The sequence below is a fragment of the Neomonachus schauinslandi genome, chromosome 16 (assembly GCF_002201575.2).
Source record: "Neomonachus schauinslandi chromosome 16, ASM220157v2, whole genome shotgun sequence".
In the NCBI taxonomy this organism is placed as follows: domain Eukaryota; kingdom Metazoa; phylum Chordata; class Mammalia; order Carnivora; family Phocidae; genus Neomonachus; species Neomonachus schauinslandi.
The window spans coordinates 15,206,608-15,231,335 of NC_058418.1; the positions used below are offsets into that span (position 1 = coordinate 15,206,608).

At 38.6% G+C, this 24,728-nt stretch overlaps 1 protein-coding gene across 2 annotated transcripts in view; it reads right to left on the minus strand.

The window, feature by feature from the left end:
- LOC110590109 (zinc finger protein 14 homolog) overlaps window positions 1-24,728 on the minus strand; it is a 525,303-nt gene that overhangs the window by 174,669 nt on the left and 325,906 nt on the right. Inside the window, exon 10 of one of the 2 annotated variants that reach the window (XM_044922190.1) lies at window positions 18,460-19,265. In XM_044922190.1, coding sequence (XP_044778125.1) covers window positions 18,460-19,265 — 806 coding nt within the window. Of the gene's footprint in view, window positions 1-18,382; window positions 19,436-24,728 lie in introns of those variants that run through there. The other variant, XM_021700789.2, reaches the window with a different exon arrangement.

The following is a 24,728-nucleotide window of genomic DNA, read 5'->3' on the forward strand; positions in this document are numbered from 1 at the left end:
ATTAGTAGGAAAGACACTGTTTATATGAGTCTTATAATTCAGAAATGCTTCATGCAGAGACCAAAGAAGGAAAATTGTTCTGTTGTTATTTTTTCTTTTTGCAAATTAATTCAGCAACATCCACTTTTCTTCCCTATCAATTTCCCTGTGAATGTCCTGGGCACTAAAACCCAAGCTGTTTCATCATTCCAGTCTTTGAACAAAGTCTACTTCCCTGAGCTGCCATGTCATCCAAATAAAACAAATGGCCATATTGTGCAAGATTTGCCTCACTATAAGAATGCCTGATCCAGAATGAGAAAGCAAGCAATCACATGAGCACTGGGTGTTGTGTTTAAGTGATGAATCACTAAATTCTACACCTGAAACTAATATTACACTGTATGTTAACTGGAATTTAAATAAAAACTTGGAAAAAAAAAGAAACAATCACAGATAAAGATGTGATTAAAAGAATGATAAAAGATATTTCTTACAACTGTAAATCAGCATGCTTTTAAAAGAGGAAATAAATGTTTTTCTAGCAAAATGTAAGTTAGAAAAATTGCAATAAGAAGTAGAAACTTGATAGAACAATTACCATTGAAGAGTTTGGAAAAGTGATTAAAGATCTAGGATTGAAAAATGCTCCAGGCCCAGATGTTTTTATAATTAGTTTCATCTAACTTTTTTTTGTAGGCTCCATGCCCAGCATGGAGCCCAGCGTGGGGCTTGAATTCATGACCCTGAGATTGAGACCTGAGCTGAGATCAAGAATTGGATGCTTAACTGACTGAACCACCCAGGTGCCCCTCATCTAACTTTTAAAGAGTAATACCAGTGTTATTTGAAATATTTCAGCCCATAGACTATGATCCCCAATTTATTTTATTAAGTCAGAATAAGTTTTAACACCAAAACCAAAGTAGTGGAAAAAAGAAAACCCCAAACCAGTCTTACTCATGAGTTTAGAAACAAAAAATTATAATTAGAATAATAGCAAATAGAATTCAGCAGTATACCTAAGAATGATGTATTATAATGACCAAGTAAGAATTATTCCAAGAATGCAGAGCCAATGCAGTAATAGGAAATACATCAATAAAATTAACAGTTTGAAAGAGAAGATGCCATCATAGATGCTGGAAGGTATTTAATTGAATTTTGCAAACATGTAAGTTAAATCATAATATATAATAACCACTTAAGATTCTCTTTACCAAAACTCTATAGCATATATTAAAACGATTTTTTGAAGATTAAGAATTTAATAGTATTAGAGATAAAAGTGTTCACTGCTGTCTATTTTTACTAAATATTGTCTTAGAGTTTCCAATGAAGGCAATAGAAAATAAAATTAAATAATTGGTATAAACAATAAAAAAGGTAAAATTTTTTGCTGATGATATGATTGTATATCAATAAATGAAGAGACTAGTAATTGTTTTGAGTTAAAAGACAATTTTCTGAGAAGACGGTATAGAAATTAAAAGCTTCTCTCTGTAAACATCTAATAACATATATACACTTCTTTTGGAATTACACTAAATGTCTGTGCCTTTTTTTTTTTTTTAATCTTATGTGAAATGATCTTAAAGTCCTTATGGAAAAACATTTGTTCTAACAATCTAAACAAGAAAAGTATGAAAAAGAAAATTGCATACCAGATGTTGGAATATAACATGAAGTCACTTTAATAAAGTATTGGCAAAGGAACCGATAAATACATCAATGGAACAGCATCGAATATCCTGAAATAGACCTTAGTGTATATGAACTTTCTCATATATGGAAAAGCTAGAATTTCAAACCATAGGGGAAAGGAATCGCTTATTTAAAAAGAATTCTGTTACAATTGGCTTTTAATCAGGAAGAAAGTAAAGTTGGACTAGCAGCACCAACCATATAAAAAAAATCCAGTGGATTTCAGATTTAAATTTTGTAAATCATAAGTTCTTAAAGGAAAATGGAAGACTACACGTACAGCTTAAGAGTTAGATTAATTTTATCAACACAGGATAAAAGCTATTAAAAAATAAAAAATAGGGTGCCGGGGTGGCTCAGTCCATTAAGCCTCCGACTCTTGATCTCAGTTCATGAGTTCAAGCCCTACATTGGGCTCCATGCTGGACATGGAACCTACTTAAATAAAAATAAAAAATAGGAAAAAATTGACTACGTAAAACTATGATCTTTTGTATGGCAAAAGGTGCCATCAACAAAGTCAATACATTATAATTTTGGGTGAAATATTTGCAAAGCCAGTCAGAAGTGCTTTTCAGATTGACAGGAAAGCGATAACTCAATGGCAAAACCTGGCAGAAAATGTGAACAGACAAGTTGTAAAAAGAACAAATCCAAGTGGCTGGTGGGACCATCAAAAAATGTATAGCCTTGGTAGTTGTTGGGGAATACAGATTAAAGTCATAATGAGATAACTGTATGCAATCAAACTGACAGAAAATGGCAGGAATGCTTTTTGCTGTCCCAACAAAGGTTGTTCTTATACCCTGCTGGCAGAAACATAAATTACAGCTCTTTTGAAAAGCAATCTGGCAACATCTATTATAACTTAAAATATTTATGCCACTTCGGGGAATCTTCTCTTAGAAGTAAAACCCCAATACATAAAGGACAGATGAATATGTATATTTATTATAAAATTGTTCCTACTGGCAATAAAACACTAGAATCAAAATAAATGCCCATCAGTAGGGAAATTGGAAGAGGGGAGAAACTAGTATATCCATTCCATATAATGTTTATATAGCCATTAAGGTGGACAAATTAAACTATGCTAGTGGACTTGAACAGAATTCCACAATGTTTTCTTGAGCAAAAAAAGTACAGGTAAGTGTGTAAAATATGAGCCTGTTTTTTAAATCAGTGACAAAATTCCTCTAGCTGTTTGAGTGAAAGACATGTATCCATGTATGTTTGTGTATGATTTTCTATGCATGAAGAAAAGTATAGAAGAGTATACATTGGGTTGGGGGGAGGTGGGTGATGCAGGTTGGTTATGAGGGAGTCAAGGAAAATGAAAGCCAAATAGAAAAAAATATATAAATGAACCCAGTATGATATCTCAAATGTGTGATTAAAATTATTTCAGTGGGGAGCTAGAACTCTGCTAATTTGTGGAGATGTTCATGGTATATTGTTAAGTGAAAAGAGAAAATTGCAGAATAATGTATATGAATCTATTTTTTAAAAAATAAAACTGTATGTGTATATATATGCATGTATGTTTCTGTGAACAAAGAAAAGTATGGATGGATATACAGCAAGGTGTTAATTAACATTGTTACCTTGGTGGGCGGAAGGGAAAAATAAGCAGTTGTTTAATTTATTTATCTTTGTATTGTTTTACTTGTTACAACATATATTACTTTTGTAATTTGAAAAACAAAATAAAGGGGGTAAATGTTTCAAAATGCAGGAAGCATTCCAGGTGTTTCTGTTTTCTGATAAGATGGCACCCTGATCTGGTCTACGGTCATTCCTCCAGCTCAGTCCTTTGGCTATCACCAAAGTAAAAGTAAATGTCTAGGTTGTTACTTGTGCTTCTGAAGAGCAAAAGTAAATACTGTGAGAAACTCCCAAGTAGAGGCTTTTTGTTTGTTTTTATTTCAAAATAATTTTTGATTTATTAAAAAAGTTGCAAAAACAGTTCTTATATCGTCTTCATCCAGTTTCTCCTAATGTTAACGTCTTATATAAACTTAGTATAATTACCAAACCAGGAAATTAACATAGATACATACTAGTAATTAAACTATAGTCCTTGCCACTGATTCCAGATCCTGTGGTGCATTTACTTGTTATTTCTCTTCTGTCTCCTCCAATTTGTGGCAGTTCCTCAGTCTTTTCTTGTCTTTCATGACTTAGACACTTTTTTTTTTTTTAAGAATACTGGCCAGTTATTTTGTAGAATATTCCTCAGTTTGGGTTTGATCCCGTATTTTCTCTGATTACATTAAGGTTATGCATTAATACTACAGAAGTAATATATCCTCAGAGCATAATACCAGAGGATACACGATGTTGATGTGTCTTGTTGGTGATGTCACCACTGATCACATGGTTAAGATGCTTAGATTTCTCCACTCTAAAGGTACTATTTCTTCCTTTGTAGTTAATAAATCTCTTGGGCAAGATAATTTTCAGAGAGGGGCGCCTGGGTGGCTCAGTCGTTAAGCGTCTGCCTTCGGCTCAGGTCATGATCCCAGGGTCCTGGGATCCAGCCCCACATCGGGCTCCCTGCTCAGCCGGAAGCCTGCTTCACCCTCTCCCACTCCCCCTGCTTGTGTTCCCTCTCTCGCTGTGTCTCTCTCTGTCAAATAAATAAATAAAATCTTAAAAAAAAAAAAAAGATAATTTTCAGAGAATTTTTAAAAAAATACATTCCAGCAGGTTCTAGCTCCAGAGATTCTGTTTGATTAGCTCTGGCTAAGGGTTCAAACATCCCTAGTAATTCTGATGAGCAGACAAGAGTGGACTTTGGATGTGGATCACACATGTAATCGTTAGCCTTGAAACAAAGCATCATCCTCATAGAACAGATAGTAATGAGAAACACTGAATTATGACATTTATGAATACTGGTCTTTAGTAACCTAGGTGTGTTAAGTTATCTAGTGCTACCTAAAAAATTATCAGAGACTTTGTAGCCTAAAGCAACACACATTTATTATCTTACAGTTTCTCCGTCAGGAGTCCAGATAGGGCTTAGCTAGGTCCTCTGATTCAGGGTCTTACAACGTTGTAGTCAGGTATTGGTCAGAACAGTGGTCTCATCTGACCACTGTCAGATGGGAAGGATCTGCTTGCAAGATCACATGGTTAGACTAAGGGCCTCAGTCACTTGCTGGCTGTGGGCCAGACAGTAACCCAGTTCCTTGCCATATGGGCCTCTCTGAAGTCCAGCTCTCTAGAGAGGGTAGAGGGGCTGGATACGGAGTTGTTAATTGATCATTCCTATTAAGGAAGCCTCCATAAAAATCACAAAGGACGGGGTTTGGAGAGTTTCCAGGTTGATGACGTTCACATACTAGGAGGGTGACACACCCCAACTCCACAGGACAGAGAAGCTCCTGCACTCGGGATCATCTCAGACCTAGTCCTATCTTTCTATCTTGATGTTCATCTATATCCTTTATCATATCTTTTTATAATAAACTGGTAAACAGCAAGTAAACTTTTTCCTGAGTTCTATAAGCCGCTCTAGCAAATTAATCAAATCTTAAGAGGGCATCTTGGGAACTTCCACATTATAGCTGATGGGTCAGAACCACAAGTCATCTAGATTTGTGACTGCTATCTGAAGTATCTGTGGGCCTGGCGGTGGGGGACAGTCATGTGAGACTGAGCCCTTATGAGACCTGGTGCTACCTCCAGGTAGATAGTGTCAGAATTGAGTTAAATTGTAGGCCCCCAGCTGGTGTCACAGAATTGCTTGGAGTGGGGAAAACTCCCACACATTGGGTGTCAGAAGTTTCATGAGTGTGGTAGTAGTGTGAGAGTAAAGGAGAAACAAGGAGACCTGACATTTTCCCAACGCACCTTGTAAACAGCGAAGAGCCTGTTGTAGTCCAAAAAAGAAACCTAAAATTTTAGTGTACATGAGAAGTGTTGGAAAATCATTTCCCTTACATTCTCACCTTCTGGTTGATTCCACTTTAAAAACTTAGTTTGGGGGGTGCCTGGGTGGCTCAGTCGTTAAGCGTCTGCCTTCGGCTCAGGTCATGATCCCAGAGTCCTGGGATCGAGCCCCGCATCGGGCTCCCTGCTCCGCGGGAAGCCTGCTTCTCCCTCTCCCGCTCCCCCTGCTTGTGTTCCCTCTCTCGCTGTGTCTCTCTCTGTCAAATAAATAAAATAAAATCTTAAAAAAAAAAAAAACTTATTTTGAAGCTAATTAAATTAAAAACAAGCCAGTGGAGGGGCACCTGGATGGCTCAGTTGGTTAAGCGTCTGCCTTCGGGCTCAGATCATGATCCTAGGGTCCTGGGATTGAGCCCCATGTCAGGCTCCCTGCTCAGTGGGGAGCCTGCCTCTCCCTCTTCCGCTCCCCCTGCTTGTGCACGCGCGCTCTCTCTCTGTCAAATAAATAAATAAATAAAATCTTAAAAAAAAAAACAAGCCAGTGGTGTTGGGGGTGGGGAAATTGGCCTGATACTATGGGATGCCACAGACTCCTAGTTAAAATAGTAATATGTCCCTTGGGTCCTATCATGAAGTGTCCTCTCTGAAATATAAATTAAATTAAATTAAATATAAATTAAAACGGGAACTTCCACGGATTAAAATGTATTATATAAACTAATTTATAGAGGGGTGATTATCCCTGCTACTTCTCCATTTGACAGCCTAATTTTGCCTGCCTTAAACCTGGAAGAAAATAAATACATAAATAAATATATAAATAAAACATAAGTACATAAAGTGAATGAATGATGCCTCATGGTGAATTTACTACAACCTTAATGCTGTGGTCCCATCCATTAGAGGCCCCATACCCAATATCCAGTATTATTAAAACTACTGATTCTATTCAATCAACAACTGGTAAATATTTGGCTCTTACAGATTTGGCTAACATATCCTGTTTAATGCCTATTTCCATAGCCTCTCACTTGCAGTTTGTCTTTGCCTCCACAGGAACATTATAAATCTTTTCCAGGCTACCCAGGGGGTACCTCAACAGCTTTGTCATCACAAACTGTGCAAATAAAATCTTAACTGTATCTGCTTTTCTCTAGGAGTATGAGTATGGTACTACATTAATGGCATTCTCCTGCAAGGAGATTCATTTGACACACTCATTACAGACATACAAGTCCAACATGTTTCAGTCCTTTTGGGGTTCTGTAGTCCTCATTTATAAATTTTACTTTATCTAATTGATGTTGCCATGGATAAATTAGCCCTCCTTAAATGGGGCTCTCTTCAACAAATGGCTTAAAGTCTCCAAGTTAAAATCAACAGTCACTCTTGTTAGTGCCCTCAGAAATTTCTTCACCAGAGAGGCTGTGGTAACTTCTTCTCATGCCTCCTGGAGTCTGTGGACCACTTAAGATGGCCATAAGCTATCCAATGATGAGTTTCTGATGCAAGAAACTGCTCATCTTGGCCTCATGCTATGCATCATTAAGACAACCAGGGGCTGGCTATATATTGGGCTCTCCTAGAAAGAAAGGCTTTCACAGACCCTGAGGCTGTGACCCTCCATACCCAGCTTCTCATTATGCTTTGGGCCATGGAAACAGTGCCTCACAAGCTTGACACAGCTACTGAGACCTCCTTAAGACAGGATGGAGCCAAATCTGGGCTAACATATGCCTCCTGCAGGAGAGCTGGACTCCTCTGTCTTCAGTCCTTTGCCAGATGCCATGGTGCTGGAGGAGGTCTCCCCTCCCTCTGATGCCCTCACTACCTAGGAGCCTTTGGGATCAACTGAATAGTAATGAGAGTTTGTAGACTATACAGATAACACTGCTAACCATCTTATGTGATAGAAGTCGGTGTAACATTGCTGTTTCCCATCCCTTAGCCAGGATTTTCTTCATAAATGATAGGACCCAAGGGACAATGCATTTGGGCAAACTTCAGGCAGTCACCTTAGCATTGGACGTCCCAGCCAACAAATGGCTCCATCTTTACATTCATTACAGACTACTGGTCCATTGCTTAAAAAGTATTCCCTTCAGGGTAAAAAAGTCTGTTGCCTCACAGACACCCATGATATAAATCAGTATTACACATGGCTCTACATATACTAAGACCACAATATAAGGCCTTGCCAGGACACACCTTATTTCTTTCAGAGTTCTAGGCATTACTGATAGTAACCAAGGCACATAATTCACTTCTCAGAATGCACAATGCTGGGCTCTTGGAAGGCATTCAACAGAACTTTCATGTCCCAAATAGGTCCCAGATAGTTTAACTGAGACATAATGGTGTCCTCAAGTCCTTTTCAAATACCAGTCTGACAAATAGATGCCTAAATGGCCCTCTTTCTTGCCGTGGGACTTAATCTCCTAATTAAAGGTTCCTTGGCTAATTTATACCTCATACCAACTCTAAAAAACTTTCTCTCATCACTGTTTCTTATATTTAAAAGGGAAATGTGGGGGCGCCTGGGTGGCTCAGTCGTTAAGCGTCTGCCTTCGGCACAGGTCATGGTCCCAGGGTCCTGGGATCAAGCCCCGCATCGGGCTCCCTGCTCCACGGGAAGCCTGCTTCTCCCTCTCCCGCTCCCCGTGCTTGTGTTCCCTCTCTCACTGCCTCTCTCTCTCTGTCAAATAAATAAATAAAATCTTTAAAAAAAATAATAAAGTCCTTTTAAAAAAATAAAATAAAATAAAAGGGAAATGTGGGGCACCTGGGTGACTCAGTCAGTCTTGATTTTGACTCAGGTCATGATCTTAGAGTTGTGAGATCGAGCCCTCCGTTGGGCTCCACACTAGGCATGGAGCCTGCTTAAGATTCTCTCTCTCCCTCTGCCCCTCCCACCACTCAAAAAAAATTAAAAAATAAAAAATAAAAGGGAAATGTGTCTTATCTCCATGTATATAAAGACTCATTATATATGATGTCCTTTAATAATGCCTCTCCCTGTTTTCTAAAGATTTATTTATTTGAGAGAGGGAAAGAGCACAAGCGGGGGAAGGGGCAGAGGGAGAAAGAGAAGCAGACTCCCTGATGAGCATGGAGCCTAATATGGGGCTCAATCCCAGGACCCTGGAATCATGACCCAAGCCAAAGGCAGGCGCTTAACTGACTAAACCACCCAGGCACCCCTCTCCCTGTCTTTATACATTTTTTATGCTGCCATAAGCACTGGAGGACAGATTGAGGGCACAAACCCTCCTGAGATCCTTTAATCATAGATTGTTTCATGGGTAGCTGCTAATCTGACATGGGACCCATTTGAGCTAGATTTCCACCATAAAACAAAAAACCTGTCAAGTGCTGCTGCACAACATTCTGTTGTCTTATTCCTATTGGTCTGGGTGATTTCACTGGTTTACAGTTCAGAGGCCCCAACCCTCCAAAAAAGCCACACTTTCAATAAAACATGGCAAATGCTAAGATTCATATCAACTCAAGTGGGTACCCACTTAGAAATGTCACCTCAGTCCCACATGCCAAATGATATCACTTTGGTCCAGGAGCTTTCTGCGGAAGATGACATCACCTTAAATGACATCACCCCAGCCCAAGACCAAGATGATTTTGCCCCTTCACTGCAGACAGCTTTGCCCAGGACACCAAAACCTTCACTCTGGTGACACCTATGAACTGCCTCTCTTAAGGCAATGTCCTAAGGACATCTATTGCTTTTTTTTTTTTTTAAGATTTTATTTATTTATTTGACAGAGAGAGACAGCAAGAGAGGGAACACAAGCAGGGGGAGTGAGAGAGGGAGAAGCAGGCTTCCCACTGAGCAGGGAACCCGATACGGGCTCGATCCTGGGACCCCAGGATCATGACCTGAGCCGAAGGCAGATGCTTAACAACTGAACCACCCAGGTGCCCCGCTTTTCTTCCTTGATATTAGGAATCCAGTTATGTATCCTGAGCTCACTGTATGTTTAGTTCATTATTTTCATATACCCTTTGCTCCCTGCCACAATTTATACCTCTAGAGTCCCATGTGTAAAGGGAAATCTGGTGGAAGTCACTACTATTTGTCATTCTAAAAATTAATGGAGATTATTGCTTTCCCCAGAGGCACCCACCTCATAGTAGTCAACTCCTTGATTCCCAGAGGAGAGGACCACTCACTCCCCAGTGCTTTCTCCCGCTATCCCACCTCCAAATTTTCACCCCGACTATCTGTCCTGCATCTCCAACCCTAACTATTTGTTACATACAAATACCACTAATTGTTACATATACTTCACTAAATTATCAGTTCATATCCTCCAACAACATGGTTGCTGGGCCTGAAACCTTGAGCCACAAAATACACTGAGATACCATTGTCAAAAAATACATGTACATATATATTTGACTAGGTATATATACTTTGTTTCTATGATTTTGAATAGCTTGGATAGTTCATATGAATGGAATATCATATTTGTTCTTTTGCAACTGGCTTATTTCACTTAGCATGTCTTTTGGGTTCATCCATATTGTAGCATGTGACAGGATTTCCTTCTTTCTTAAGGCTGCATAAAATTCCATTGTATGTAGATATCACATTTTCCTTATCCATTCATCTTTCAGTGGACATTTGAGTTCTTTTAATTCATTGAGCATCCTTACGATGGTAATTTTGAATTCTCTGGCAATTCATATCTCTATTTAGGTTTGGCTTTTTATTTTATTTTTTAAAAGATTTTATTTATTTATTTGACAGGGAGAGACATAGTGAGAGACAGAACACAAGCAGGGGGAGTAGGAGAGGGAGAAGCAGGTTTCCCGCAGAGCAGGGAGCCTGATGTGGGGCTCGATCCCAGGACCCTGGGATCATGACCTGAGCCCAAGGTAGACGCTTAATGACTGAGCCACCCAGGCGCCCCTAGCTTCGGCTTTTTATTTCTTATTTTATTTATTTATTTTTTTAAACCTTTTATTTATTTGACAGAGAGAGACACAGCGAGAGAGGGAACACAAGCAGGGGGAGTGGGAGAGGGAGAAGCAGGCTTCCCGCCGGGCAGGGAGCCTGATGCGGGGCTCGATCCCAGGACCCCGGGATCATGACCTGAGCCGAAGGCAGACGCTCAACGACTGAGCCACCCAGGCGCCCCTAGGTTCGGCTTTTTAAAGATTTAATTGGTTCCTAAATGTGTCATGGTTGATTGCTTCTTTTATGTTTTATTTTTGTTGTGGAGATTCAGCATCTGAAGAATCAGTCAACTGTCTCAGACTTTGTGGTCTCCTTTACTACAGGCAAGACTTTTTCCACATAGTCTGGCTAGAGATTGTGGAGACCTCTCTCAAGCCTTCTCTGGACATGCATCCTTCCAGGGCTTGGTGTAATCTATTTGAAAAGGTTTACTGGTTTCTACTCAAGAGCTCCCCCTTGTGTCTGTCTCCGATATTGCAGCATATCTGTGGGGCTGTTAGTAAATCATGGTCTGGGGCTCCTCCTAGTATTTATTAGTGGTACGGTAGACTCTAGCACACACTTCATGTCTTTATTCTCAGAAATCCCCTCAACCTGTTGCTACATTCTGTCAGTACTTGGATACAAGCAAGACAGACACCGGTCCCCTTTGGCAGCCCCTCTAAAAGTCACTTAGAGACTAACATTCTACTCCTTTCCATCCCCAGAGAGAAGATGGTAGTTGGGGATTTCCAATCAAATGCGCCTTGGTTTGGGGGCAGGTGGGGACACTCAGATGAGAGGGAACAGGGAGTATCACAAACTTCCTACCAGGCTTCTATGCCCTTGGCCTTGTGCTTGCCTGGGGTGTAAGAACCTCTTGACTGGTTTCTGGATTTCTCAGTTATTTTGTTAATTTGTAAAATCTGTGTCTTCCTATTCCATCATCTTGCTGATGTTACCTTGTGTACAAGTTTCTGTGTGATCAACAAGTTTCAACTAGCTTGTAAACAGCAAGGAGCACGATTACTGGATTGCATACTAGGAGTATGTCAGTTTGCAAGAAACTGCCAAACTGTCTTCCAAAGTGGCTGTAACCATTCTGTATTCCCATCAGCAATGAATGAGGGTTCTTATCCCACGTCCTATCCAGCATTTGGTGTTACCAGTGTTTGGGATTTTAGCCATACTTACAAGTGTGTACTGGTATCTTGTTGTAATTTACAATTCTTTTATGACTTGATATTGAGCATCTTTTTGTGTGTTTATTTGCTATCTGTCTATCTTCTTTGGTGAGATGTTCAGATTTTTGCCCAGTTTTTAAATTGGGTTGTTTCTGGGGCACCTGGGTGGCTCAGTTGTTAAGCGTCTGCCTTAGGCTCAGGTCATGATCCCGGGGTCCTGGGATCAAGCCCCGCATCGGGCTCCCTGCTTAGCTGGAAGCCTGCTTCTCCCTCTCCCACCCCCCACTGCTTGTGTTCCCTCTCTGGCTGTGTCTCTGTCAAATAAATAAATAAAATCTTTAAAATAAATAAATAAATAAATTGGGTTGTTTCCTTATTGTTGAATGTTAAGAATTCTTTGTATATTTTGGATATTAATCCTTTATCAGATATGTCTTTCACAAATATTTTCTTCTAGTGTATGGCTTGTCTTCTCATTCTCTTAACAGTGTCTTTTGCAGAGTAGAAGTTTTTAAAATTTTAATGAAGTATAGCTAATCAATCATTTCTTTTGTGGATCATGCTTTTGGTGTTGTATCTAAAAAGTCATCACCAAACCTAAAGTCGTCTGTATTTTCTCTTATGTTATGTCCTATGAGTTCTATAGTTTTGCATTTTACAATTAGAACTATGCTCCATTTTGAGTTAATTTTTGTGAAGGCTGTGAAGGTGTGTGTCTAGGTTTTTGTTTTGTTTTGTTTTTTTTGGCATGCAGATGTCTGGCTGTTCCAGCACCATTTGTTGAAAAGACTACCTTTTCCCCATTGTATTGCCTTTGCTGCTTTGTCAAAGATTAGTATATTTGAGTGGGTCTATTTCTTGGCTCTCTAATCTGCCCCACTGAACTATTTGTCTGTTCTTTCACAAATACATTATCTGTTACTGTAGTTTTATCGTTGAGTCTTGGGGTTGGGTATTGCCAATCCTACCCTTTTGTTCTTCTCCTTCAATATTGTGTTGGCTATTCTGGCTATTTTGCTTTTCCATATAAAATTTATAATTTTGGTCTTTCAGTGAAACTGTTCTACTGGATTGTGAACTTCCACTAGTTTTCAGTTCCCCTTCCCCAGTGTAGGACAGGATGGCTACAGTGGGCTGGAGTTGGGCATTTCTCTTCCACAGGTCAGTTAGATGCTAATAAAACCCCAGTAGGTTATTGGGGCATGCCTTGTTATGACTGCTCTAGGTGTATTTCAAAATAGTGACTTCCCCTCCTCTGCCAAAAGCACAATGGGGATTTTTCTCCAATCTTTACTATGAGAACTTGGTTGGCCTCCTGGTGGTAAAGCTCCTAAAAGCGTCCCCTATGACTGGGACCCCTTGGAATCTTTAATTCTCAGGTGAACTGAGCCTCTTTGCAATTTGTCCATTACAGTTTAGGTTTTTCTACCCCTGTACTTGTTCACACACAACTTCCTGCTAATGTGTTTCTGCTCTGGTAATTTTTTTGTAAGGACATGTTTTGATTCCCTTCTCATTTCCTTTTGTGTATTCTATAGTTTTCTTTGTAATTACCATGGGGATTACATATAATATTCTAAAGTTATAACAATCTATTTTAAATTGATACCAACTTCAATTGCAGATGAAAGCTCTACTCCTTTACAGGTTGGCATATTTGTTACTGATATCACAAATTACATTTTTTTTCTTTTAAAAGATTTTATTTATTTGACAGAGAGAGACACAGCCAGAGAGGTAACACAAGCAGGGGGAGTGGAAGAGGGAGAAGCAGGCTTCCTGTGGAGCAGGGAGCCTGATGCGGGGCTCGATCCCAGGACCCTGGGATCATGACCTGAGCCAAAGGCAGACGCTTAACCATCTGAGCCACCCAGGCACCCCATCTTAGTATTTTTTAAAATCAGGTATCTTAGTATTTTTAATGGCTTCCAAGTACTGTCTAGCGTCTTGTAGTGCCTGATATAGGGAGATGGGAAATACTCCATCCCCAAATTCCTAGTTTACCTGTAATATCTTCCTTAATTTCATCTTTTGATTCATGACTTTTGCTAAAAAACAAAATAGAAACCCCAAACATTCCTCAAGCATATACACTTCCCAAAGATGTTAAGAGCAATTAGGAGCAAACAGGATTTCATGTACAAATTAGTTTGGATTATGCTCATATAAGCCAGTTAAATGAGAGTTTTGTCTTTTTTTTTTTTTCTAACTGCAGTTTTGATACGCTGCTGTGCATTGTGAATTGTGGGATTAGAAGGTTATAATAGTTAAGATGCAGATATGGTAGTTGGAGGAGGTAACTCATAAAGTCACTCATTATATTAACCACATTGATTTTAGTAGAGTGTGTAACATTATGCTTTGTTTTATTTTTTAAAAGATTTTATTTGACAGAGAGAGACACAGCGAGAGAGGGAACACAAGCAGGGGGAGTGGGAGAGGGAGAAGCAGGCTCCCCGCAGAGCAGGGAGCCCGATGCGGGGCTCGATCCCAGGACCCCGGGATCATGACCCAAGCCGAAGGCAGTCGCCCAACCGACTGAGCCACCCAGGCGCCCCATAACATTATGTTTTTAATAAAAATACCTTACAAAAGATGCTGGGACTTGCTCAAATTCTCAATTGTTATGGAGTTTAGATACACAAATTCCAGAATTGCCACAGAATGATCTTTCATTGCATTTCAAGAATCCCTCGGTATCCAAAATCTACTTGTTTTCTGAGCTTCTGAGAGCATAGAATACTACGTTAACCAAATCAATAGGACTTCTGTTTTTTAGCAAGTGACTATCTAAAGCAAGAATTGACAAACTTTTTCTGTAACAGGTCAGGTAGTAAATATTATAGGCTTTGCAAACCACTTGGTCTATCACAGGTACTCAAATTATGTTATAGTGTGAAAGCAGCCAGACAATATGTGAATATATGTGGTTCTGTTTTAATGACTTTATGAACACTGAAGTTTGAGTATCATATAATTTCATGTTACTTTTTTTTTAAAAATTTCAACCAATTTAAATGTAAAAATCATGCTTAGCTTCCAGGCCATACAAAAACAGGTAGTGGTCTAGATTAGTTTGCTGTCCCCTGATTTACAATGTGATAATAAGGTTTTATCTAAGGTTTTGATTTCTGGGGCGCCTTGGGTGGCTGTCAGTTAACGCCTGCCTTCAGCTCAGCTCATGATCTCAGGGTCCTTGCTCAGCAGAGGGTCTGCTGCTCCCCCTGCCCTCCCAACCCTGCTTGTGTGCACCCACACTCTAATAAATAAGTAAAATCTTTAAAAAACAAAAAATAAAGTATTTGATTTCTGACTTCAGGTAATGGGTTCAGATTGTGCATGTTTTAATAGACTGCTAGAATGAATTTGTACTTTCAGTACTATGATACTAAATTATGTTTTTGTGATCTAGTTATTTTGACATCAGGAATATGAAAGAGTCATAAAAATAGATGGTGAGCTTGTTTTCTCATTTGATTTGGAAGTTCCTTGAATATTTGATAACTTTTGCCCATAAAATGATCTGGCTTGGTGATCTAAGTGCAGCCATTTGACTATATTCAAACCTTTTCCCCCCTGCATTTATCATTTTACTCTATGAAGGGTTTACACCTCCTACTTCTGACAAATTACATTTTTCTACAAATATTGTATACTTTGTCTAGATTTCCAATTATTAGTAAATATGATAATCTCCTAATCATGTCCATATTTCATGTATTCATGTCTTCTATATTTCCCCCTCAGAATTACCAATGTTTTTATCTATATATTTCTTTGCTGCCAAAGAAATAATTTTATTTTCCTTGAATTATTTTTGCTGTTTATTTTTACTACCTTTAATATATTTGAATATAGTTTGCTGTTACTCTTCTTGCTTTTTGTCTTGTACATTTAGTTCATTTATTAATAATCTCTTGGTGTTTGACCTATCAGCATCCCTAGAAACTCGAAAATACTCTTAACTAATAGAGAACAAACTGAGGGTTACTGAAGGTGAAGTGGGCGGGGGATGGATTAAATGGGTGATGCGTATTGAGAACACTTGATGTGATGAGCACTGGGTATTTTATGTAAGTGATGAATCACTAAATTCTACACCTGAAATTAATATTACACTGTTATGTTAAACGTAATTTAAATTAAAACTTGAAAAAAGAAAAAAAAAACAGCATGCCTATTGGGCTATACTTTATTTGAATACAGAGTTAGTTCCTCTCAGGTTTTTCTACATAATGTGTTCATTTTCACTCATTTAAATATAATTCAGGGATTGATTTCCTTCTGATTCATGTTGTTTGGAAGGGTATTATTAATACTCAGATATTGTTGGCTATCACATTTTAGTTTTTTTTTCCCATTTTGAAAAAGAATGCGACCTACATATGGTCTACTTTGGGTGGAAAGTGATTGAGTAAATATTTCATATTTTTCTCTACTGTTTTGACAAATGAATTTTGTTATTCTCAATATGCAAATAGATTTTTGGACAGGCATAAAATTACTGCACAGCATGAAATATAGATGTAAATGTAGACTCATTCAACCATTCTTTTTCTTTCTCGACTTTTACATCCTAGGATTTTTTTTCCTTTTTAAACTTTATGCTGAATAAGGAATAAATGTTGGTGAGAAGCTTTTCTACGAACATTTACACCCACTGGCCGTTCTCATTATGAATTCTTTATGTCAATTAAGGTGTATAACATGGTTAAAGTCCTTTCTATAAATAATAATAATGGTGGAGGTACTGATACTAGTATTAAATAACATCTCCTAGATAGTTACTATATGTTAATAACAATCCCCCCCCCCCAAAATAACAATCCCAACCATTTTCTTTTTTTCTCTTTTGAGAGAGAAAGCTCAAGCATGGGAAGTAGGGAGAGAATTCCAAGCATGCTTCTCACCGAGCATGGAGCTTGATCTCACCACCCTGAGATCATGACCTGAGCCGAAATCAAGAGACTCTTAACCAACTGAGCCACCCTGGTACCCCTCATTTTACATTTTTTGTTGTTGTTGTTAAAGATTTTATTTATTTACTTGAGAGAGAGAGAGAGAGAGAGGGAGGGAGAGAAAAGCAGGCTTCCCACTGAGCAGAGAGCCTGATGCAGGGCTTGATCCCAGGACTCCGGGATCATGACCTGAGTCAAAGGCAGAGACCCAACCGACTGAGCCACCCAGGTTACTCTCATTTTACACTTAACTCATTTAATCCTCACAGCAATCAAACACATTAGTGTGTATGTGTTATGTACATTCATACACAAAATTATAAAGCAGCACTAACTTTTCTACAAGTATTGCAAGTATTTATGTATTTGGTTTGTGTGAACACATTTGTAAGCAAAAATAGTTTTTAAAAAAAAGGTCTGGAAGGATAAAGAGCAAATTGATAACAGTGATTACAATAATGGGACAAACTATTGGCAATATTTTTCAAGGAGAAAATACTGATCAGTATTTTGACATTGAAATGTAATGTTTTTAAAGAAAAACAAACAAAAGCACTAACTTTGTATTTAGAAGGCAACTTTTATAACTAAAATTTCAGTGAGCACCATAAAGTATGTCAGTAATATTTAGCAAAATGATAATCTACCACAGAAAAATTATGATACCATTAAAAAGAATGATAAACATCTATACTTACTGAAATAGTAGCATGATAGAAGCAGGTTATGGTACAACATGCACATCATGATTACACTAAATAAAGCCTGGAAGGATATGTTGTATAATTTGAAAATAGTAAATTTTTTTGGTAGGCTTACAAATAACCTATTTTTTTCACTGTGTGTGTGGGGGGGGGTTTGTTTGGTTTTTGCTTTTTTTTAATAACATGAAAACTTTAGCATTACAAAAGGAAAAGGAATAGAGCTGCCTTCAAAAACAAAGTTATAATTCTGCCAGGAATTAGAAGATAGCCTATGTAATGTAACTTACAGTATAGTATTGGTAGAAACAGATCTATGGGTTAGAGCAATAGAAAAGATGGCGCTAAACTAAGCTAACAAACTCAAACTCAAATATATAACCAAGAAGTAGCATAAAACAATGGGGAGGAAAGAATTATTTAAGAAGTAGTTTGGGACAGAATCTTTTTTGAAGGGAAGGGAGGTTTAACTTAAACCTTGAATTAACATTTTGAAATACATTCAACAAATTATGTATAAAAGAAAAGTACCAATATGTTAGAAAAACAATGTTAACAGTGTTATGGGTTAAAATATGTTGAAGCCCTAACCTCTGGCACCTGCAATTGTGATCCTACATGGAAATAAGGTCTTTGCAGATGTAATCAAGATAAGGTCATCAGGGTGAGCCTTAATCCAGTATGACTGATGTCCTATATAAGAGTCTCCTCTTATACAAGACAGAGACACATATACACAGGGAGAATGCAATGTAAAGAGGGAGGCAGAGAATGGAGTGATGCATTTACAAGACAAGGAATGTCAAAGATTGCTGCTACCAGAAACCAGGAGAAAGACATGGAACAGATTCTTCCTCAGAGTCCTCAGAAGGAATCAACGTTACCAACAACTTTAATTTTGGATTTCAAAGCTCCAAAACTGTGAGAGAATACATTTCTGTTGTTTTAAGTCACCCAATTTTGGTACTCTGGTACTTTGTTACAGTAGCCTAAAAAACTACTACACTGCTTTATTTTTTTTCCCATTACCTGTTTTTAAGATATTATTATAAAGATTATCAACAGGGCTTATCTTTCACCCAGTATGAATTCCTTCATGACGAATAAGGTCAGAGCGACTACCAAAGGCCTTTCCACATTCCTTACAGTCATAGGGTTTCTCACCAGTGTGAATTCTTTGATGTCTAGTAAGGTTTGAGCCTTTATTAAAAGCCCTCCCACATTCATTACATTCATAAGGTTTTTCATCTGTATGGATTCTCTGATGTTGAATAAGTTCTGAGCTCTGAATAAAGGACTTTCCACATTCCTTACATTCATAGAGTTTCTTGCCTGCATGAATTCTGTGATGGTTAGTAAGTGTTGAGGCACTACTAAAGGCCTTCCCACATTCCTTACATTCATAAGGTTTCTCACCAGTATGCATTCTTTGATGTTGAATAAGCCTTGAGTGTTGAGTAAAGGCTTTCCCACATTCCTTACATTCATAAGGTTTCTCACCAGTATGAATTCTCAGATGTGGAAAAAGTTGAGAACTCTTAGTAAAGGCTTTTCCACATACTTTACATTCATAGGGTTTCTCACCAGTGTGAATTCTCTGATGATCATTGAGATTTGAGCAATAATTAAAGGCTTTTCCACATTCCTTACATTCATAGGGTTTCTCACCAGTGTGAATCCTCTGATGTTGAGAAAAATATGAACTACAACTAAAAGCCTTGCCACATTCCTTACATTCATAGGGTTTTTCACCAGTGTGAATCCTCTGATGTCGAGTAACAAGTGAGCCACGGCTAAAGGACTTCCCACACTCCTTACATTCATAGCTTTTTTCAGCAGAATGAGTTCTCTGATGTTGAATAAATTGTGAGTTCTGATTAAAGGCCTTTCCACATATCTTACATTCACAGGGTTTCTCTTCATTAACAGTTTTTTGATGTGGAGTAAGAAATGTGGGCTGAATAAAAGTGGGCATGTCTTCATGGGTAAATATTACTTGACTAAAATGTCTCTTCTTTAGGGATAGTATCTTGGTCTCACACATAGATTCCAGATCTGAAAGAAAATAAAAATGCGTGTGTTCATTTTTCCTATCTTGGGAGAGATTAAAACTTCTAAAAAAGAAAAAAAGATTAAGGTGAAAATAATATCTGGGAAAGTAAATGCTTAAACAGTTCTCAAATATGGCTAAGCAATTTTCAAAACTGGTAACAAAAGCATGGACATTGAGGAGAGCCAAGAGATGAAATTCAAGAGGGTGATTAGGGAAATAAATGACCTCTATCCTGAAATTCTGATGTGAACCAGAATCACCTGAAACTTCCATAAATACACCCTATTCAGGGGTACCCTCCATATTTTATAGTGATTCTAACCATATATACATGTTTATAAGCATATACCCTCACACACAGCATCATATTGTATGTCTTATAATTTGTGGGTAATTGACCTACGTAAAAAGACTACTGAGGAATAAATGTATTGAAATGTATAAATGGGGGGGGTGCAGTCTGAGACTGTGCAAAGGGTGTACTGTTGGCAAATCCACATTGGGGGATACCCTAGTATAAGGTGCTGAATGAAACTGGCAAGAATGGTTTCAGGTAATTCTATGGATAGAGCCTGATATACTGGGGGTTCACTGAAAATAGTTTGCCTTGGAATTCTCTGATGCTGACTTTGGGAGAGAGAGCAATGGAATCTCTCTCATGGCAGTGACTAAGAAAGGAGGCAGCTTGAATAAGAGAAAGAAGAGAGTAAGAATGAAATATACTCTGAGAAGAGAGGTGCTCCATGTCCACATTTTTTGTCATTCTGCATGTTTTGTCATTTCATGCATGCCATGAAAGCACTGCAAGTATTGATTCTGAGTTTACAAATTTTAGCAAGTAGGTGAATTCATACATATGGAATCTGTAAAGAGTGTGAACTGTACTTTTAATTAAAAAGGGGAACAATTTCTATTAAAAATGACAGAAAACCTGTGACTTTTCCATTGCTTGTTCATTAATCCATAGGAAAATTACAGTAGAAGCTTAACAAGAGGAAAGAAAAACCTCACTGGGACAATGAATAGTGGAGAAGAGACAGTAGCAGTAAAATCTGAAAGCTAAAAAGCCAATGAATGAGTGATATAAATGAGTGTGCAGACCAGAGAAGCCAAACTGAGCCTGTAGTGGATGAATTCAACAGCACTAACTGATAGTGCAGATCCCTGAAAATGCAGAAGAATTGAAGGCATCAGGCATTTCTAATAGTGGGATACAGAGAATGCTGAAAGCTAAAGAATGAATTCAGGTTTGTATTAGTAGTGAGACCCCTAGGATCCTTTCCCCTATCCCATACAGGATTATACTTCCCTATTCTCACAGAAAACTAGAAATACAGAAAAATGGAACCAGAGGGAATCTGGATTCAGGAACATCAGGCATAGCTGTGGTTATGGGTACTGAACTGAGAACAAAAGATTAACAAAAAATATATATACTTGTGGTAAAATAAAGAATATATTTGGTCTTTGTTCCTGGTTCCTGGCACAGAGTTTCACAAACCACTGGAATTTCCTGACTGGAGAGTCTTTTGTTATTCACAAGCTCCTTTTGATCATACCTGAGTTTTCCTAATGAGACGATTCACAGTGGGCACTTAGCTTCAAGGGAGGGTCTGGTCACTCATTGACTACATAATCAAACTCCAATAAAAAAAACTCAGGGCAAGGACTGGGGTAAGCTTCCTGGTTGGTAACTATATGATGTACTTGGAGGGTGACACACCTTGATTTCATGGGTGTAGAATTTCCTGTGCTTGGTACCTCCCAGACCTTGCCCTGTGTATGTCTTCAGCTAACATTTCACTGTATCCTTTATATAAAATGGCAATCATAAGTACAGTGCTTTTCATGAGTTTTATGAGTTGTTCTTTTTGTTTTTTAGTTTTGTGAGTTATTCTATGAATTATCAAACCTGAAGGGGTGTGTGAAACTCTAAATTTAGTCAGCCAGACAGATATACGTGTAGCCTGGGGATCCTGGTTGCAACCAGTATCTGAACTGGTGGGCACTTTGCCCTTTAACTTGTGAAATCTGATGTTAACTCCAGGTAGTGTCAGAAATAAGTTAAAGTGTAAGACATCCATTTGTTGTCAGAAAATTTGTGCAGGCCACAATACTGAAATAACCCTGTTGATTTCATCCCAATTTAGCCCCCAGAACACTGATAATAACTTAACTCCCTCAACTAGGAATGAAAGTAAAGGTCTCTTCTCACAGGAAGATTATGTGTAAGAGAAAAGACCAAGTTACCAAAAGTGGGCTGTCCTCAGTATATTAACCCAACTAGATCATCATAAAGTAAACAAGACTCAATCCCTACTACACAGAAGTTCCAATCATCTTTTTAGTATCTCACACTTAAAAATGATCAGTAAGCCATTGTTTATCAGACATTTGAGAAATGTTTTTTAATATGAAGAGCCCAAAAGAGAAAAAAGTATCTGTGAAAGAAACAATCAATGCAAGGAACAGAAGAAAATGTCAAAACATATAAGGAATAACCTCAGAGAGCTAACAATTAAACAGGCAGAAGATGCTAAATAAAGGAACACTAGAAAACACACACAAACAAAGTTCTTAGAAACTGAAAATACAATAATGAAAAAAATTATTTTTAAAAACCCCAAAAGTTCCTGTCTAAACTTGGAATGTGCACAAAATTCTGGCTTTGTTTCTCAATTGACCCTGGAGAAATTATAGAGAATTTGGTTTTATATGGAACTGATGCAAACTGTGAAATATTCTAGGGAGATTGAAGACTGGTACAAACTTGTGTGTATTTGAGGGTGGAGGCTACTTGCCTGGAGAGATGGTAACAGAAGGCAAGGAGAGGCTGGCCTGGTAGTAAAGTCTTTAAACTCTGATTTAGCCTTTCCCTGAAATGCCTTGGGACCACTGTGGCCTGTGCGTTTACCATAGAAATTGGTGGCAACTGCTCAAGCAGCTGAGTAAGTAGGATAACCTAATGGTAAAGAAAAAGTCCTGCTGGACAGAAGAATATTGCTGACCACCTGCTCTCAGGCATCTGCTCTACCTTCTCAGCTATTAAAACCCCTAGAGTTGGTGGATTACAAAAAGGAAAGGCATACTCCTGTAGATGCTGCTGCTTTGTAAATGTTGAAAGATCAAACCCTGATGAGAAGAATTACCTGGCAGAGCAATAGCAAATAAAAGTTATCAGAGGTGAATCCTTAGGTCTCAGGGCTCATCATTCTGAGCTCATCTCCTCCCATTTCTTAAATCTACCTGGAGGAACACAGACCTGGATCTATCTCTTGGCTCTTTCCCAGACACACTGCCAGACAGTGATTGATATCCTCTTGGGAACATGAACTCACAGGCCAAAACGGCCACACATCCGAGGGTATAACTGTTGTTGAAATAAGACCACACTACCATGATCATCTTGACAGATACAGAAAAACTGTAGAATGTGGCCAACACCTATTTATGATAACTTGAGCAAAGCAGCACTGCAAATAGCTGAAACTTGGTAAAAGTTATCAGAACTATAGCAAAAACTGTAGTTAAGTGAAGAATTTTAGATATGCTCCCTATAAGATGGGGAAAAAGAAATGGATGCCCATTACCAATGTTACCAATTAAGACAGTCCTGGCTACCATTATAAGCAAGGAAATAACAAGTATGAGGATTGTAAGGGAAGAGATAAATCTAACAGTATGCAGATAATATAATGATCAAACTAGAAAAACAAAGAGAATAAAAAATTAACTTCAGTAAATTTGTTGGACTTCGAAGTTAAAGATCAACTTACAAAAATTAGTAATATTTTGAGTAACATTAGCAAGATGGTGGAATAATAAGTGCTAGATTCTCCTGACTCCCACAAACACATCAACTCAACAGCAATACATGGATCAATTCCCTGTGTGAGAAATCTAGAAACTCGTTAAGAGAATCCTACATTCTAGGCAAGGGTGGAGCCAGCTATATCAAAACTAGTAGGAAAACTGGAGACACCTTCTCACCATGATCCCCATTCCTGGCATAGTGCCATACCACTGGGAGGAAACATCCAGCTTCTCCCTGAATACAAAAGAAGTTGGAGTGTACATCCAATGTCTCAACTTTTCTGAGGGCTGCCTAACTGACGTCTTGGAGGCTTGATTAGACCTGGCGTACCTTAGGCCCCTGGGGACTACAGAGAACAAAAGCACTGGTTTGAACTAGCATGCAGGCACTCACCACAGCTCCTTTCTCTGCTCAGTGCAGAGTGAGTGGGAGGAAAACTTCAGCTCCCAGCTTCTCCCTGGAGAAGGAAAGAGGTGGACTGTGTGTCAAACATTCCAACTTTTCTGGGGTTTGCCTAAGGGACTGGCACCTGTCTCAACAGCCTCAGAGTGCTGTTGGAACCCAGCAGATTCAAGATACCTGAGGGCCACCAAGAACAAAGAAGGTAGTCTGAACTAGCACACAAACTCACCATAGCTCCTCCTCCTGGCCTAGTGCAGAATGAATGGGTGGAAAACTCCACCTCCAACTCGCACCATCTCCTTGAGGATGAAAAGAGTTGGACCATGCATCCAATTTTCTAACTTCTTTGGAAGCTACCCAAGGGACTGGCTTCTATCTCACTATTTCAGGACCTGGCATACACTGGACCCCCAAGGACTACAGAAAACAAAGGCATATTTTAACAAGCATGAAGGCACCATAGCTCTTACAGGAAGTGGGAGAAAAACCCCAGCTACCAGTTTCTTCCTATGGGGGGAAAGAGTGCATCAAATGTGTCAACTTTTCTGGGGATTACTTGAGAGACTGGCTTCTATCTTGGAGCCCTGGAGGGACCTGGCATATTCTAGATACCTGGGAGCCACAGAGAAAAAAGAAGGTGAAGGTGATTCAAACTAGCATGCAAACACTTGACATAGCCCTTTTCCCCATTCTAGAGCAGAGCTGGCAGGCAAAACACTTCAGCTCCCACATTCTCTCTGGAAAGGAAAAGAAACTGGACCACACATCCAATGTTCTAATTTCTTCAGGAGCTACATGAGGCATTGGTGCTTGTTTCAGAGCATTGATGGGACTTGGCATACTCTAAACACCTGGAAGTCATTAATAAAGACAGTGGTTTAGACTAGCATGAATGTTTGAGAGGCTCATAGAAGCTCTGACTGGTGAAGGTCTTCTCTTCTACGAGGCTAATCCATAATGAACGGGACAAGTGGCATTTTTTTTAACATGTAGATACCAACACAAAGAATCAAGAGAATAAAATGAAGAAGTGGAGAAACATAATCCAAACAAGGAAACAAAATAAAGCTCCAGAAAAT